Below are 18,559 nucleotides of genomic sequence, written 5' to 3' on the forward strand. Positions count from 1 at the left end.
GATTCAGAGCGAACCTTGACGAAAAAATCGAAAATTAATTTCGACAAAAATAGATCCAGCAGGCGAAGCTGAGCCTCACACTTACCTCACATTAAATAGAGATTATAGTTCGGTGGTGCATAAACTTTATTATTGAAATCCTCTATACAAGAAGTTCTTGTTTAATTAATGTTCCTCTCAGCTGTAAGTCGAGCACAAAACAGTAAACGAAACTGGCTGCAATAGTAAAGTAGGTTACTGTGCCAACCGCGTCCGTTGTCAAAGTACATGCTCAATTCAATTCAAAGCTTATGTCAGTTAGTAGTTATGTTGAAGTTGGCTCAGCTATGTCGCTATCTGTAGTTGATGCTTATATAAAGATAATCACACATTAGTAATTATATATTTCATCAATCATAAATTTAAACAGATAATATCTGCTCTCTTACAATACTAGAGCAGATCGAAGATGAAAGCAAGACAGTAAAAACTTTATGAAAATACATTGTCTGAATACGAGTGGTTCGTGCAAGTATTTGGAGCCTTAGGAAAACAATAACATTGTATATGAACTAAAAACTCAAATTTATAGAAAAGGCAAGCCTTGATCGTGGAGTTCTTGTCCACGCATAACTATTTATGAGAGAAAAAACATGGCGACTGCGTCGCAAGTGCTGGTTGAGCATCGAACTGATTTATTGATGTATTTCTTAATCGGTCAACGTCCTTTAAGGGTCTCAAAATTGAACGACAACAGCTAAATAATATATCCTAACTAATGATATTTTCTCACTGGCGTACATAATTAACACAGTAAATCATCATTCGCTGTCATTGTATCTATGTCGGTAATCTATGATTCAATGATGCGTTGAACGGGTCACTCATAATATTCGTCACATAATGACAGATGATGATACAAATTTACCGGAAAAGATCAATATTGGTCCTTGAGACGTTGGGCTCGTTGAATCTGGCCTTATCACAGTTAACGACTGACGAAGCACTGCAGAGCCTCGCTAAATCAATAGATTATGTAGTACTTAGTAGTATGAACACGGAGGATGGAGATATCAAACGGGTTTATTCGTACGTGGTATATGGTCGTTGGTTCCCGCGGTTGTATAGATCGCGTTCAGGTTTCGCTGAAATCCTGCAAAAGCGTCAAAAACCAGCCAGAAGCTTTTTTTACGCCCGCTAATCATCATCATCATCGCTTTATTCGGATAAAGAATTTTGTCTTCGAACTCGAACTTGAAGTTAAAATTTTAATTTATTTAACTCTCTCTATATATATATATATATGTAGTGATAATTTCCACATAATGCAACATAGAAAGACGTGCTAATATAGAGAGTTTGAACAAATTTGGGAGTAACGAATCCGCTTACAAGCTGGTTAAAGACAAACCTCAAATAAGCGATAGAATTGATTGAAATGGTTATAGCGGCAGTAATTGCGATCAGAAAGAAATGAAGCCTTTTGAATGTGGCCTATTTAGACTTGAGCCGTTGGACGAGACAAGGCGACCCAGTTCCATAAAAACCGACATCAAAGGATCTAACAATTCTAAATAAATACAATTTCAAATTTTCAACTCAAGAACTTCGCCACTATCTTTTATTCAGCTTTATTTTGCTAACACAGTTGACGCTTGATAAGTGCTGCTTGGACGGGCAAAATAAGACGCATTCAATGATAGCTGTATCATAAACTGTACGGCCAGTAAAATGTTGAATGTAATTCGAAAACAACATTAATAATTTTTTGGGTGGGGGCATTGCTTAAATGTCTGGCAGCAATCCGTTTTAAGTCAAAAACAACAAAACGGCGTAACCATTTTTTTTTTTCATACTCTGCTTTAGAAACAAATATAGTAGTTTTTTTTTTTTTTTTTTTTTTTAGGAAATAGTTAAAAAGCGTACTTACATTGAACTTATGTACACAAAAATGTGAGGTCTTGTTCGTTGCAGTAGAAGTATGGATTTAGGAAAAACACTTTATAAACAATAGTGGAATAGCTAATATAAACTAATTACACAATCGAAACGGTATGATGGAGGCATATTACTGGAACGGTATAACCAACTGGACACTGCAAAAAAATAACAAAGTGACTAGTTTATGTTACTAGAGCGGATTGATGGTAGAGACGAAATAATAGAAATAATGCAATAGGTTGGCAAAAAATTATAGTTCTCTGGAATAGAACTGTAAGCCAAATACTATCCAAATACTAAGCCATATGTAGAGTAAGAGCTAGAAGTTTTTCTTCTCGACAGCTTTAGAAACTGTAACTTGTATGTCAGGTCCTTATAGTTGCTTGGTAAGGCAATAAAGCAATCAGAAAGCCAATTTAATTCTAGTTCTCTTTATTATGATCCTTGCAATATCTGAGGTCGCCCGCGACTTCGTAACGCCATTCAATTAGCTTCGGAAAACCCAGTATGGGTCTTATGTTGCTTCGGATAAATTAGCTGTTAGCAGAAAAAATTGTAGCTTTATCTCATGAACAACTTGCGTCATCAAGTTAAATAGTTGTTGGCTTACGTCTTTTTTCGAATATGTCGATTTTGTATCAAAACCAAAAATATTGATCTGTTCGTTGATGTTGTTCTGTGTTTTTAAAGCTAGAACCCACGCCACCATCATCATCAATGTTGTATTGACTAGGTTTTTCTTTGAATAAAATAAATGATTTTTATTTCACTTAAATTTACTGAGAACTGAAGGTTTCAGGAAGTTAGAATTTAAACGTCAAGCTGTCGGTTTTCAAATTATCGACACAAGTTTTGTTCTTGGTTAACAATAAAGTCCACAAGAAAGCGGTCCCCTTTTGATGAATTGGTCTTTATAAGTGCGCTAGGATGCTGTTAGTTTCTTTGTCCAAACAGATTTACGAAGAAAAGGTCGAAAAAATATTAAAATCTCTATATAGACGATATGAATTAAAAAACAAAGCGATAAAGAAGCAACAGAAGAAAATAAACACATACCTGTAGGAAGTTATTCTTGAAGCCGCTGTGGCTAGAATAACTGTACAACTTATTATACTTACACTTAAGACGGTAGCTCTATATTACGATATATGTTCCTAATTTCTAAATAATAAGTTACTTTACGAAGTCGTGTCTCTAAAGAAAAACAAGTAAAACATTATTTATAGAATAGTTTCAATTAGAACCTTGTACAGTTCATGTTGAAATTCTTTATACGTCAAAAAGCTTGACTCTTTAGTCCTGTATATGTAACTGCTTTAAATAACCATGACCTATTTTTCAAACGCTAATTATGTTCACAACTATTTTGTTTCAGATATGGCTGATCGCCCACTCCGAGCGTCCCAATTCACCATTAGAAATTAATAGTTTCTAAAAAAGGAGGGCCTAGTAAAGGGGTCTGAAGGTGGATCTTGCTCCGATAAAAAGGTGGCGCTCAAATATCAGCATGTATCTAATAACAAATAAAATATACGATCCTATATATATATATATATATAATTATGCATCTCATTGCATGGGTGACTTGTTATTTTCAGGAGGTCCGCCGAAGGTTTGTAAAAGGTAAGCATCGTTACGGTTTGTTATTGCTTTCATTAGACGAGATTTATTACAGGCTAGAGAAAAAAAATTCACAGATATCTGTATTTCCATACCGATTCAACTGTTAATAACATCTGTTATCAATGTGAAATATTGTTATGGCTCGAAAACCGTGGAGCAGTTGTAGCACTCCATGTCCACTCTGCTAATATCGTTATACCTGATTCTCATACTCTAGTCAAAGACCCTATTACATAGGTGACCTAATGTAAGTACAAGTGTTATTTTTGCAATAATCCAATAACCCAAATTGACTCTATGACGATTGAATTTAACTATCCTGTCATATAAGATCTAAGGAGAAAAAAATCATACAGTAAATAAACGATCTTCGATTAATTTGGGAGACATGGCCACCCACGAACATGGTTTATACTTACAGAGGCTGGGATAAAAAAATTCGCACAGATTTTGGCGGGCTGTTCGTTGTAGCGGGTACGCGTTTGTCCACTATTCTTAATACAGGAAGAAAACCAGCTCCATTGAAAAAGAAAGTACATTATAGCAGGAGGTTCATGCTCGTAGTATGAAGATCAGCTATTGTTCAATGTCGTCGAATTGGAAATGCTCTACCTAATTAAAACCTTTTTAATTATTTTAAATCGAAGGCTTGTGCTCTTGCCAGTCTTCACACGGCTTACGAAGAGTCGGAGGAGGACTCCATTGTTCCAGCGTGGAAGATTAATTGCAAAAGACGCAAAAATGCAAATCTAAAGGTAGTAATATATCGATCGAAAATTTAAAAGCTATTTTCTTCAAACGTAGGTATAGCATGGCTTATGAGGATCTTAAATCTATGTTATATAATCGAAAAATCACTGCAGATACCCTCTGAAAATACCAACGCAAAAAAACTTTCTCATAGGCCTGCTCCTTAAAGTATTTCTCAGCGTAAGGCATACGACCGTCCTTGATACTTCCTTTGGAAAATCCTTACCACCAATGCAAATATCAGTGAGAGAATGGATTATAGGTCCGTTCGCTAAAATATGTTTAATTTGGATTAAACTAAATTTCTTTTGTGTACTTATATCCTAGAGAAGACAAACAATCGGGTACGACGTCAAATCGTGACGTCTCCTTCACATATGTAAAACCATTAGCAGACAAAGAATAAGTAGCTTTTATACAAATAGTGGCAGAACCGTAACGGAAGAGGGCGCGTCTATCGATAATAAATACCGTGACTCAACAACATTCTAAAGTTTTAACTTTTTAAAGAATTAACTTAGGAGCCTAAGACTAAGCCCATTGTATGTATCGAGACGTTGTTCAATCTTACCAACATCGCCTAAGCGATGATCATTAATAAAAAAAAAAAGTTATTAATGAACTTAGAAGAAAGAAAAGCTTTCGGGTGCTTTCGGTTTTGAATAGATTAAAACGAACGACAGCTACGTACGACAGGTACGTTCGATACAGATGTTTCCGTTGGCGTATGCAACATCAATCGTTCTTTCACTTTATCCTGAAGACGCTGTAGATAGCAACACAATTAATCATACCATATTGACTACACTTTATCCAGCTCCTCCTATATAACTGCACGTGTATGCAGGTGGACGCTTGCATATCGTCATTGGAGTAGCCATGCGGACCAGTCATTCCGCTGTACTCTTTAGAACTTGGTATCTTTCATTTTTCGTGCGCCTTGTGTTTTCCATGAATGAATATCTTTAGCTTTATGTCGGCCCGTTAGAGATTACTTAGGACGGCTAGATGTCAACGCCCGATTTCAAACGTGCCACAGCGACACATTGTGTGAGACACAAAGCTTGCTACTATTAGGAGCCGCGTTCGAACTTCGGAGTTCGTCTCTAGCTCCTTCGATTGGATTCGTTTTGTTTTGACAAGATAACGTAATGTGCTCTTTAACTCGATTCGATGGCTTCTTCGGACGGCCACCCTATCGTTGATTGGTTAACAGTACGGGCGTCGTAGCCTTGTGATCCTCGTATGTTGATTGTTAAGCAGTTCTCTTTTGTCATGTATAATCGTGTTTTTCTATGCACAGTCTCCCCATTATGACTTACGGGAGTGGCCACGAAACATTCGCTTGTACCGCGTATCCAGCTGATGACTAAGCAAAGCCAATGTTTATCAGAGAAATGCGAGAACGATGAAAAGTGTGCCGGTCTCTGCTTATGAAAAACATACTACAAAGCAATCTGAGGGGATCACAGTCATTCGAAGCCTTAATATTCCTAGAATCGGAGCTAGTCGATTGTCGACAAAACAGACGCGCGCTATTTTAGCAGAAAATATGAACAAGAGCGTGCAGGTCTATGTGCGACCGTGACACGCGCTGGCGTAGAGGAAATCAACTGCTGATAAGAGATTAGCAAATCCGTTACTTTACTTAGAAAAGTATCGTCTTTTTTTTGGAAAAAAACAAACTATCGCGATCACGACGACCAAGAGACACTTCAGAGTAACAAACTCCTTGGCCGTATGAGTCTGTTTCTCCATGTGCGTGTGTTAACCCATGCGATGCACTATTAATAGTGTTGAAGACCCGCTGGAGGGTTCTGGAAAAATAAAACACCGACTGGAGATGAAAATCCTGTGTAGCCCAATAGGCTCGGCCGAACAGGAATGGGCTTAATATTATTGTAGTATGATTTTATGAATAAATACACGTCTACGGCAATACAAACGCAACTATAAAGTGCTCGTTTTAAAGCTTTAGTGCGTAACCGAGATTGCCATCATTGCCCCAACTGACTGTGCGGGCATTCGAAACCGGTTTCACGATTGGCCTGTTCCGCAATTTTTTTTACCATCTTCATGGCCCATAACCCCCTGACCTACTTATGCATTGTCAAACTATACTTTGTAACCACGGGACTCTCTACGGATCGCGATTCAGCTGGGGAATTATCGCAGGACCTTTCGTCATTACACCTCGATCATATTTTGCCAACATCGACTGCCTGACTTAGCAGAAAAAAATTTGATTATCCTGCCACTATGTCTTTATAGTATACTGCTATTAAAAGAGTACACGTTGGCTTTCGTTTTTGCAGCTTAGAATGAACTAACACCTGAAAAATAATAAGATAGAAGATGGCTTTCTGTTGGATTCAGCGAACCTATACACGTGCGACTGTCATCAAAAACCCTATCATTAAGAGACTTTAATATTTCGTTACTTTGAGACGGTAGTTCTGTTTAGAAAAAATTGTACGAACCGAGAACACAGTCACAAATCAGGGAGAGAATCCTTATTATTATTATTACTATTATCACCTAAGTTGAGTTAGTACCCTTATTAACGGATATTTCTCTTATATGCATACTAATCATGGTAGTTGCTATAAGATTTGCGCCAACCTGTTCTTTTCAAAGGCTCATTTTAGGGTATCGAATTTTAGTTTCGAGGGTATCTGTTGTTCCCTTCGTAGTTCTATATATATATATATACATACATATATATATTTACTTGACGATCCGGATGATAGCTCCGGCATATTTCCCCAGCACGGTTCCCCATAGGGATGCTTTCTTTAACTGCGCAAGGTAAGTATTACATATGTATACACTCTGTATCCTGTCGCTGCTGTGTCATGTAACTGTAGTGTCCTAACTTTAGGAAACCTTTAGTGTCCTAACTGTAGCTTTAGGCATATGCGAAAGTTTGAGGTGTGCATATAATCATACATTTTTGTTTAAGATTAAGGTAAGAACACTGAACATTGACAAGAATTCTGCTATTCATTAAAGCTCTGATCTTGACCCGATGCTAATAAATATCGGACAAGTTTCAAAATGATGAGGTTTTTCAATACTGACAAATGGTGCATTTTTATGCCTGCATCCTAATAAAACTTTTTTTCTCTGTCTAGTCGATAGGTTCAGTAATACATACATGTACCAATAAGTATGCCTAACCGCAGTCGAAATAAAATGTTCATTGATCTATATAATAATGCTATAAATATAGTATGAAAACACAAACCTTCGAAGAAATATATGGTCGGAAAAAATGAGTTCTCTCACACCGCAATTATATGTTATATAAATTTAATTTACTATCAAATCTTTCTGACTGTTTTAGTTTGTGCAACGGATGTAGAATTCCTAGTTTCCTGAACCGGCTGAATCGATGTCGATATATATATATATATATATATATATATATATATACATATGATCCTGCAGGTTCAGAAAATCGCGCAACTTCTAAATTTAATGTCAACTTCAATATACACTACATTGTTCGTGGATATTTCACAGATCTTATATACATACATAGATATGTATGTATCTATACATATATACCTAGTTAAAATTTTAACACGCTATTGCAATGCCAATAGAAGTTGTTATTAGCTTTTACTTTAGGCAAAATTCATTCGCGCAAGTTACTACTGATCCTTACCAAGTCTCTTCATAAACTCAGATCTAAAGCAACGAGTAAATTGAATTCTATATGCCCGCTTCCATTAACAGATCACCAAGCACTGGACACTGTCTATCAAGCCAAAAGCATGACTTTTCACCGAATTCATTAATTACCAAAAATAACCCCTCAAGCCTCGATTCAAAGTAGAAATTATAAAGGCTAAACTTTAAAGCGATACAGCGATTGCTGGGCTTTAACTATAAGGATACGAGGAACTATCATCAAATTAAGCATTCACCCTTTAAAACGTTGGTAGCAAACTTCAACACTATGCATTACAAAACTAAGTTAGAACACAGTCCGCAGTATAATTAGACATATACAGTCTACGGGACGTGTGCAGAAACAAATTAATACGTTCCAGCATTTATAGATTTGTTTTAACTGTGAATTAACCATGAGCTATTACCTACGTTTACTTGTTTAAGATGGCGTTGGCTACGTTATGGCACATGGAGCTTCTTATTACGTTTTTGTTAGGAGTACTTCCTCTTTTCTCACAGAGTCAAAATAGCAAAGTGGGCATCGAACCGGTGTATACATTCACATTGGTCAGCGTTCCAACAGTGCCCCGTTTGGGACCAGACCCAACGCCTGCACTGATTGGAGCCAACCTTACTCTTATAACGTCACCAAAATACGACATCACACGGCTACTAGCTGTACCAGTGAATATCGTTAAACTTCATCGCAAACATACAAATAACCAGATTCAGGTAAGTGTCTCAGGCTGTATGCTTCAAGTCTACATTGGCACCAAAACCCCTTACCAGTTGACCACCCATTTTTAATTGTCTGCCCACAGGACTCACCATGCACTATTCTAACTTGCTCATAGTTGGGTATTTGGTTTGTAGGCATGATTTTGAGGCTGGATGAAATAGAACAAACCTAAAACCTAAGCTACGGCACATTCAAAGAAACCTTATAGACAGTATCAAGATATTCTGGATTGATCGATGATAAGCCGTTAGTAGACGCATGATAAAGGTCAACGTAAATATCAATTATTTGATGTTTGTAATGAACCAGCCATCATTTGAGTGACTGACAACGCATGCGTTCGAACTCTATCTATTGAATAGCTATAGATTTCTATTGTGATAACATTTTAACTACAGTATATGATGACGTTTACAATGTTCTAGGATGAGTTGAACCCAGAAGTCGTCACGAATTCAGGAGTTGTCCGTGGTTTTCGACAAACTGTTATAGGACGAGGTATTGACACCTTCCTAGGAATACCTTTTGCAGAGCCGCCCATAGGCAACAAACGGTTAGTGTTATGGACAGGACGTATCTTTTATTTTTTGCTCTCTGCTCACTGTCCCAATACCCGGAGCGGTTACTAAGATCGTTTGAGGAGTACATTTGATTCTTACAAGTGACACAAACTATCGAGTCTTTTAAATTGAGCTCTTTTCCAACAGTTTATATTAGTGTGCGATGATGTGTGTGAGCAAATGCAGATGTAATTATAGCCTCGAAAAAAAGCAGTATTTCTAATATAGATTAATAAAAATAGAATTAGGGTTTAAAATATTCTTACATTAAAAAACAACAGTTGGCCTATTGTCACCAATAATCGTCTATGTAAACGTGTTCCATAAAATACCATGATGAAGTATCAATTGATAATTTACTCATCAATCAATCAATCAATTAATAGTATTTACTAAGAACAGCTGAGCAATTCTTTTCAGCATAATATATAGAATAAACGTTTATAAAGCAACACAATATGTAACCAGGCAATACTGTAAATGGCGATCACATCGGGCGGAACATTAAAAACGTTGCCTTATATATAACCGAATAACTGCAACACGGGACGTTGTAAGTTGTTTGTTATATTACAGTAGCGTTTTCCTAACGCGCATTGCTTAACGAAAGCAACCTGCCGGACTAACAATCGATCTTGAATAAATTCATTCAATCAAACTAAATTTAATTTTGTCAGTAGCAAAATCTGGCAGTAGTGCAGACCTTGGACCTCAATAACGGCATTCGGTAACTTTAACGTGTTCTAGATTTCGACGACCCTCACGTGTAAGACGCTGGTCCGGAATACTCGACGCTCTTGAATTTGGTCACCCCTGCTACCAGGTACCACTAACTTGATCGGAACGATTTATAGCAAGTTGAAAAGTTTGAGTACCCATGAAGCTCGTAGGGTAGAATAGTGACACTCTGGTATATTTTGAACGCGTTTCGCTCTAGGACGGAATCAGCATTCCGGAAATTTCTCAACAATTACGTTACTGTTTTTTGCATTATCAGAACTAATCTTGTTTTCGACAGCTCGTTTAAAACAATCGGCGGTAGATATGTTACTTATCGTTCTCTCTTAGGTATGGGTGCATCGAAATCATACGGACATACATACGTATGACAAATTTTGAAATCAAGGCCGTTGTACGATTCTGTTGTTCTCTGTACAGGCCACGATTTAGGTGTGGTGGTTAGTTCGTGCATTGTCCGCAGTGGCCTTGCTAGGTGCTGTCGATTGTGGCCTTATACATCCGTGAGACTTTCCATGAGTTCAGGACATCTAGCAGCATTGACCGTCTGTTTTTCGGGCGGCGCAAATGCTTCTAACATTCATTGCGAATATAAGCATTAGGTTACGCCGGATCTAGTTGGCACTGCCGCCAAAGCAACGTTCTTTCCTTGTTGATGCCTTTTCATCACCTAATCCTTTTTTCACTGACGGCACAAATTGACCTATATTTCGCTTATTTCAACCGGGTGCTTCAGACTGGTTTCTGCTGCTGATAGTTCTGCTAATTGTCCTTCGAGTACACCACATATGTTTCTACGTGTACTTGACGAAATTAGAGAAGGAACTCATTGTTTGTCTTTTTTTTTTTTTTTTTTTATATTAAGTGTTTCCATTACAATTTTATAGCAGGTACTTAAAGGAATCCAATATCGGGCTGACAAAAAGCGCATGGTCTACGCCCCGTTTCGCTCAAGAGCCATCGTTCTTATGTTTGAGTTTCTGAGGTGTAGCCATCCCTGTGGACTCAGACTTCCGAATTTCTACTTTTTAAATAATTGTATTAATAATGAGTTGTGATTCCGCTGAAGGGCCTCCTTGCCCGGTGTTTCCGTCGATCTTCAACGGACCCCACTAGCAGCGTTCTTCTCTTCAAGCAGCAACAACGGGTCACTCAGAATTGATTTTTAGCTCTAAAATATATTTTTATCTCTAACTCAGCATTCGATGGCACTCAGTCAGCATGTAGGCGTAGACATCGACGACGTTTTGTATGCTTATGGTGCACAGTTTAAAAATTGTTTAAATTTTTATATGCGTTAACTGATTCCAAACAAGCTAGCACATCTTTAGCCCCAACACGGACTATGTTTCCTGGAACCGATCCTTCTTTTTCAGCAGCTTTCGTTGCAATAGAAAGTGTTCGACCACCCAGTTTTTTTGTGTCAATCATCCCCGCATCACTAAAGACGTACAACTAATTATTAGTAACCGCATTGGCATTTTTCTGTCAACGGCCAGCTCAACTATACCACTAATTGGCAATGGGTACTCCCGAAGAAACCCCAGAGTGAGGACTGTCTAACATTAAACATCTGGACGCCCAGCCCACCTCATACGGGTGATTTTGATGAAAACACCGATGGCTGCGGACACAATTATCACAGGTTAGTTTTAACTATCATGCCATTTCTCGTACGATAGGGACATTAATAGTACCGTTCACTAGATACGTCGATAGATAAGATGGTTTGTAATGAAAAAATACCTGCAATGAATATATTGATTAGAAGATTGCGAGCATTGAGAAAGTGGCAAGGCATTTCACTTGCTGCGTTATCAGTTCGATGTACTTCCTATTACGTAGTAAATAATCATGCGAATGTGGGTGTTTATATAACTGTGCGAACTATTTTATGGCGAGCTATAGTAAATAAATAAGCATGGAACCGGTAAATGCGGTTGGTGCGCAAGCGGTTTGTACTAAACCAGAGAACGATTTGTGCGCGGATACCAAGCAGGGAACCAGTTCATCGAGAAGAAGAATCTAGTGGCAATGGGATCACGTTTAGGAAAAGGATTGGATCAGATTCAACTGATAAAAGGTACATTTTTCTGCGTTTATATTTAGAGTGAGTAAATGACAGCGCTTGCAAACTCTACAGAAGTCCATGTCCTATAGCATTTGGCTATATCATGCTAAACAGCCTACTGAAAATAGGTACTAGATTAGCCCTGACTTCCCATAGTGTTATCAGTAACAAGTTTCTATTATATACCAAGCCGTTCAGTATGAAACGTGACTAACACGGATCTCCTATTTGGAAACGACGTTATTTCGTAACGATGCAATCAATATCTGTCGATATTTTGGCCTTCACTTGTCCTCTTCGAAACCGTCACTCGGACCGCAGTGAGCCGCGAAAAATCGGAAACTACGAGTCGTTCATGATTGTGAATTGCATCTTGGAACTACAGCGACAGATATAGCTCGAATTTGTATTTGATGTGTGACTTACTGTATCGTTAGTTTAAAAAAATACCAACGAGGGAACTTTGAACTTGAAAATAAGTGTTGAGGGCAATAATGGACTACGACTAAACGGGCATTAGCATTCAGACTTGATATATATGAAAACACCATATCTATTCACCTTCGACAAATAGATTAAGCTCGAAAATAAAAGCATAGACACACTCCGTTTCTGTTTGCTGCTACATTTCAACAATGATGATCCTATACAATACTTAGCATCGTCAGCCTAGGGTAAATGTAAGTTCACCCTATCCCTATGATGATATAGTGTAGGCACCGACAACTCGTCCGTTCTCATCTCAGACCCATGACGATTATAGAGTCGTTTTACGTCGATTACGTCGATCTGGAACATATTGTTTGTAACTGTACATTGAAAAAAACAGATCAGTGAGTAGAAGCATACCACTTCTATTGCACGACAGCCCTCAATTGTTGACAGCAGAAACAGTTTCGAAAACTTTAAAGACCCTTGTACCCTAAGCTTCTGTAGCAATGCCATAAGTAAACTACCATCTGAATGACAGAAAACTGTATGTAATAATGGTCTGCTACATCTACGTTGTTGCACAGCGCCTGTTGTTTATTATGCTATAAATTTCTATTGTATTTGTGCCTACCGAATTGCAGCAGGCGCAGGCGCTATTGTTCGGCACTGAAGACGGTCTTGGTGTTTATCTATGGTGGGGGTTTTAACATCGGCTCTACCGACTGGGAGTTCTACGATGGTCGGATGCTAGCAGCGCGTGGTGACATTGTCGTGGCCAGTATGAACTATCGGCTAGGACCACTTGGTTTCCTGAATGCCAACATTCGGGATGTTCCCGGAAACATGGGACTCTACGATCAACAAATGGCCATAAGGTAACTATTGAAATGTAGAATTATGCAATCTGTATATAACTCCTGCGAGTTACCACTAAGTGGTTCACAAGCCATGGAGATTTATTACAAAGGTCCCCCCTAAGCACGCTACACACGAAAATCAGCGAATATGGATAAAGGGTCTCAGATATTTAAGATTCCAAAAATGTAAATCAAAAGGTGAAAAATAAGTTACAAAAGACTAATCCTTTACGTTCTCTCCGAGCCATAGATGAAGTTTGTTTATGCCTGGATTCAAACCTACACACAACGTACCGAAAATACTGGATGAGCACGTGCACGCTGCGATAAAGGGCTTGTCCAAATTCTAACAAGTACCAACATTAAATGTTTCTTCTGTACTTTAATCTGCAAACTGACGATATTCTTTTAAATGACGAACAGTATAAATTATTAATAATGCTCGAATAACTTGATGAAACTAACCGTTATAGTTGCCCCAAGTGCTACTAACGACATTTTTTATTATAATGCAGGTGGATATACGAGAATATTCGGTACTTTGGAGGCGACCCAAGCAAAATAGTATTGATGGGTGAGTCTGCAGGAGCGGTCTCTGTTGGACTGCATCTCATTTCACCAATGAGCAGGTAAGTCTTGGTTGAGAAAAAAAAAAAAAAAAAAAAAGTAGAATTCTATTATTTTTTTGGGAACGCATCGTACACGGTACTATTTTATACATGGACGGATGCTTATTTACACTTCTCCACATATGAATTTGGTGTTTGTACGTATAAGAGGCGCTGAAATGCCTAACCTTCGATCTGTCATTTTTCTTTAACAGATACATGATTAGGAGAGTCATTATGCATTCGGGCAGCCCCTTATGGGATACACCAGACAACACTATCGACGGACCAAAAAAGGCGAACGAATTTGCTGAAATCTTTGGTTGTGCCAATCGTACGCGTAACTTCAATACTGATCGCGACTCTGTTCTTCAATGCTTAACAGAAGTCAATGCCGAAGAAATGTATACTAAGTCCTTTGAGGTAAATACACATCATGGAGCTCAGAACGGATATCCATTGCGGAGATTTCACTGATAATGACAGATGATTGTGTCGATCAAACACAAATATCATCGACGTCACCTTTCAGATAGAGAGGTCGTACCTCGAAGTGACTGTAGTTTAGTAAAACCGAAAGTTTATTCATATATGTGTTAACTAGATAAATTTACTATCATTACAAGCTTTTTTTTACCTCAAAGACAATGCGATTGTTGTTGAAAACAGAAGCCGCAATAGGCTTAAAGGTTTGCTTATTTGCTAATGAATTTTCACAACAGTTTAATGATTCTGGAGATAATCACACTGGTCTAACGAGACGCTTTTTTCCCAGCTTCTAGGCAAGCGTGTACTGACCTACCATCCTCGTTATGGCGACCAATTTCTGCCGCTCCGACCTAAAGACGCCATGCGCCAAGGTTTTTTCAAAGACGTCGACGTTTTCATGGGTGTCAATAGAGACGAGGGTTCAATCTTTGTAGCTAACACGATGCCTGAGATCTTCATGCGTGGCCCTCTACCCAATATTACTCGCGACGAAGCTTCCTTATATATGATCTTCTTCTTCCAGTACATTTTACGTTCTGGCACCCGTGACATACGAGATCACTACTTTAATAAACTGGACAATAACGATTACACAGGCGTAAGACAAGCGTTTATTGACGCAATCGGCGATTACCTTCAGATTTGTCCGACCGTCTATTTCGGAGAACATTTAGCCGACTTCGGGAACGATGTCTACTTTTATCTATTCAACCACAGACCAAGCAATTCCTACTGGGATGAATGGCTAGGTGTGCGATGCTATGAAAATGGAAATATTCGGTTTTTCTCGTGACCATCGACTGAGTAAAGCCTCTTACGGGAGCTGCCCAATATATATCTTTCTATAGATCTCCATAAAGGACTCAGCTTCGGTGGCCCTGAGCAAGTTTTTTTTAAAACAGGAATTCTCAAAGTATGCTTTGCGTAACACTTGTCGTCATTTAGGATATGACACAGGATTCAAAGAATATAGTAGTCAAATTGCAAGCTAAGCCGCTTCATCTGAACGTGTATTTTTACCGTTTAACTACGATAAAAATGACAACGACGCAATATTCATGTAGAGCTGCTGCTTACTCTGATCGACAGCTAAAGCGTATATAAACGTTAATTAAATGATCGATCTATTATTATTCGACTCTCTCTCTCTCTCTCTCTCTCTCTCTCTCTCTCTCTCTCTCTCTCTCTCTCTCTCTCCCTCTCTCCCTCCCCTTTACTTAACTTCGTTTTTCTTATTTTAGGTGTGGCACATTTTGATGAGATCCAATTTGCATTCGGAATGCCGCTTAGATTTCCTGATCAGTTTACTCCTGAAGAGATTGAACTGTCGAAGAGGATTATGGACATCTGGATAACTTTCAGCAAGGAAGGGTAAGCCGGTCTACTTGTTATCTTCTAAGGTCGAAGGAATATTTATCTCTTTGCATACGAATGCCGCCCTTTTTCTAGTATTCTTGAAAACCTAATAGGAATTCGTTGATCTAAAATCGTCTCATCTGCTCGCAGTACATAACAATCTCTTGTTGTTCTATACTTCACTTTAGTTCTCCACCGATTGTAGGAAATCGTCCATGGCCACGTTATAAAAGAAAGAAGCCGCTTTACATGCAGATTGACACGGGACCATTGACAGAAGGACGAGGACCTCATGAACAAAACTGTGCCTTTTTCAAAAAATATATTCTCAGATAGATTAGGGTGTGCGCAACAGTGCATCTATGCCAACAAAGGTTGTACCCGAACATGATCTATCTAGAAGATAATTTTGTATGTCATTTTGATGTATACGGCACAAAGACTGTGTTTAAAATTCTTCCTATTTAGAAAGCCAGCGAGAATTTGAAGAAAGCATGGCTTACCTTCGTCTTTCCTGTTTGTCAATTGCTCTAATAGACATCGTTCACATAAGCAACCAGCCAACAATCCTTTGCAGGGAATTTTGAATTTCATACGCTGTAGCGCCACTGTGTACTGCAGATTTGGCTGTTTAGATAGAGAAATCAGCTCTTAGAACATTCGGTTCCCAAGATACGTAAGGTAATTGTTTCTTATGATATGTAATTACTCACTTTATAATCGAGAGCGTTGGGCGCTTGCTGCAACATCAAATGTTTTACCGTTCCATTACTAAGCTGTGATAATAGAATTCGCAGCCTATGAGACAGATTCTCAGAGCGATTTATACTCATAGTTCGTTCTTTAAGTTAAAGAAGGTGTGGATGCAATCGATGTCAAAATCAACTTTAGTACATTATGCCTTGAATAACGTTTTTGCAAAACATACACATAAGCCATTCCGTCATAGGCCTGCTCATGGATGCAACTAGCGAAATGTAACGTCGCTCTCTTTGTGTTGTGAAATAAGGGAAATAATTAGTAGGAAACAATGTATTGCAAATGTCTTCCTGTATGGAAAACATATTACCATATGATCGTCTAGTTTTTTCTAGGTCTTGTGCCTCTTATCTTTTGGGCATCTTCTGAGTAATCATATTTTTTTGCCTCTGCGATCAACAGCCGTTTGCAACTTTGTTTCGATTTCTGAACTACGGTGCGCATTCAGCTATGATTATGAAAGACTTACAGTTAGGCTGCTAAGGATTCTCTTAAACAGGGCCTTCCAAAGCAAGTATCGACGGTAGTGACGTAGACTCTATATCCTTTAAATTATTCGCGGGCAAAAGCTTCTTTAGACAGCAATTGGCCGCCATGGTTTGAATAAAATGCCGATTTACTGCTCGGTTTCAGCACACTTGTCTGTACAGATGAAATAGACGCGCATAATGCTTCTTGTCTTCTACGTCTGCATTCAAGTTGTTAAGCATTACTTGGGACGACTGGTTCTCACCAAGCGTGTCTACGCTCAGATTTGACCATTATGTGTCCTCAGGCTTAGTAAGCAAGCAAGCAAGCAAGCAAGCTCGTCACTCATTGCGTTATCACAAGGGCAACCTCCATGTTACGTACGCTAACAGCTACCATAAACATTTTATCTCTTACTACTAGTTAGACTGCAAAGATGCACAAGATCATTCCAAGCACCTTCTGAGGCGTAACGTGTTCGAAAGTATAGAAGACAGTAAACGGTACAACAAGCCCATACCTGGAATAGCATATTCAAAATAGGTTCATAAATCAAGGTCTTGTTTTGAGCGAAACCTAACTTGAAAATGTACCGCCTAATGCTAGCCGATAAAATATATGAACAAAGTGCTCATAAAGGAGAACTCAGCTAGTTGAGTGAGTTCATTTTAACATATTGATTTTGAATCAATAATCTTTTTTTATTTCGATTGTATGTAGTTATAAAATTTAAATTTTATACTATACATATATACGAGTATATTTATTGATAACAGCGGCTGCAGCGGCCAACGTTTAGGTAGAAAATTTTGCTTAAAAAAAGTGAAGCGAAAACAAGTGGAAAATATAGAAAGCACTTTGGAATTTTCGATCCATCTAATCAACCACCATTTCATCAATTCATGTATATTTTTTCTTCTAAGCAATCTATTCACATGAATAGGAAAAATGCAAGCCAAACAAATATATTTTTTTTTTTTATTTTCGCCTATTTTTACCACTTGTGCCACACAAATTCAACAAAGTTCCAAATTAAATAAACCGCAAACACACTGTCAAGTCTTTACAACTGCGCGAACGTGGTTCGCTCATATATATTGTATCCTTATCTGGCAGCTTTTGATGAATAAGATTATTAAAATTACTATGTTGATAAAACTTTAATATGATCACAGCTTGAAAAAATCCTATATTTGCTGCTGAAGTCTCGATACGTCTTAAATAGACCTCCTATCAAGAATATTGTAGACATTTTGTAAATTGTAAATAAATTGCTGAATTGTTTGTCATATAATATATAACGGTTATAATCATGTTATCACTATATGTTCTTTGGAACAATTTTCACATCTGAGCCTTTTGGATAACGAGTGTACTGGTAAAACGCTGTTTAAGCCCAGCAGGTTCAGATAGTGTCAGCCATATGTCATTAATTTTTGGAGGATAACATAAATTGTAGAAAAAAAAAAAAGTATAAAAACTATTCGACCATGATTTACATCACCATAGAT

At 38.0% G+C, this 18,559-nt stretch overlaps 1 protein-coding gene and 1 long non-coding RNA gene across 7 annotated transcripts in view; one reads left to right on the top strand and one right to left on the bottom strand.

Annotated features, from left to right (window-relative positions):
* Positions 1 to 18,349, top strand: part of LOC111243316 (acetylcholinesterase-1-like) — a 103,007-nt gene extending 84,658 nt beyond the window's left edge. The window contains exons 2-15 of one of the 6 annotated variants that reach the window (XM_086979757.1): positions 3,296 to 3,408; positions 3,519 to 3,543; positions 4,191 to 4,298; positions 8,416 to 8,703; positions 9,136 to 9,263; positions 10,018 to 10,093; positions 11,508 to 11,653; positions 12,005 to 12,091; positions 13,153 to 13,386; positions 13,884 to 13,997; positions 14,192 to 14,399; positions 14,752 to 15,214; positions 15,707 to 15,836; positions 16,010 to 18,349. In XM_086979757.1, coding sequence (XP_086835883.1) covers positions 8,416 to 8,703; positions 9,136 to 9,263; positions 10,018 to 10,093; positions 11,508 to 11,653; positions 12,005 to 12,091; positions 13,153 to 13,386; positions 13,884 to 13,997; positions 14,192 to 14,399; positions 14,752 to 15,214; positions 15,707 to 15,836; positions 16,010 to 16,157 — 2,022 coding nt within the window. In that variant the 5' untranslated portion in view covers positions 3,296 to 3,408; positions 3,519 to 3,543; positions 4,191 to 4,298 and the 3' untranslated portion in view covers positions 16,158 to 18,349. Of the gene's footprint in view, positions 1 to 3,295; positions 3,409 to 3,518; positions 3,544 to 3,954; positions 4,299 to 7,743; positions 8,704 to 9,135; positions 9,264 to 10,017; positions 10,094 to 11,507; positions 11,654 to 12,004; positions 12,092 to 13,152; positions 13,387 to 13,883; positions 13,998 to 14,191; positions 14,400 to 14,751; positions 15,215 to 15,706; positions 15,837 to 16,009 lie in introns of those variants that run through there. The other 5 variants (XM_022788668.2, XM_022788667.2, XM_086979766.1 and 2 more) reach the window with 5 other exon arrangements.
* On the bottom strand, positions 652 to 16,448 carry LOC147759093 (uncharacterized). The gene is made up of 2 exons (XR_015320781.1): positions 16,325 to 16,448; positions 652 to 1,132 (listed from the first exon to the last, which is right to left on the bottom strand). It is a non-coding gene; the product is annotated as an uncharacterized LOC147759093 (long non-coding RNA).
* Positions 18,350 to 18,559: the final 210 nt, after the last annotated feature.

Source organism: Varroa destructor, unplaced genomic scaffold (assembly GCF_002443255.2).
Source record: "Varroa destructor unplaced genomic scaffold, Vdes_3.0 BEIS01000001.1, whole genome shotgun sequence".
In the NCBI taxonomy this organism is placed as follows: Eukaryota; Metazoa; Arthropoda; class Arachnida; order Mesostigmata; family Varroidae; genus Varroa; species Varroa destructor.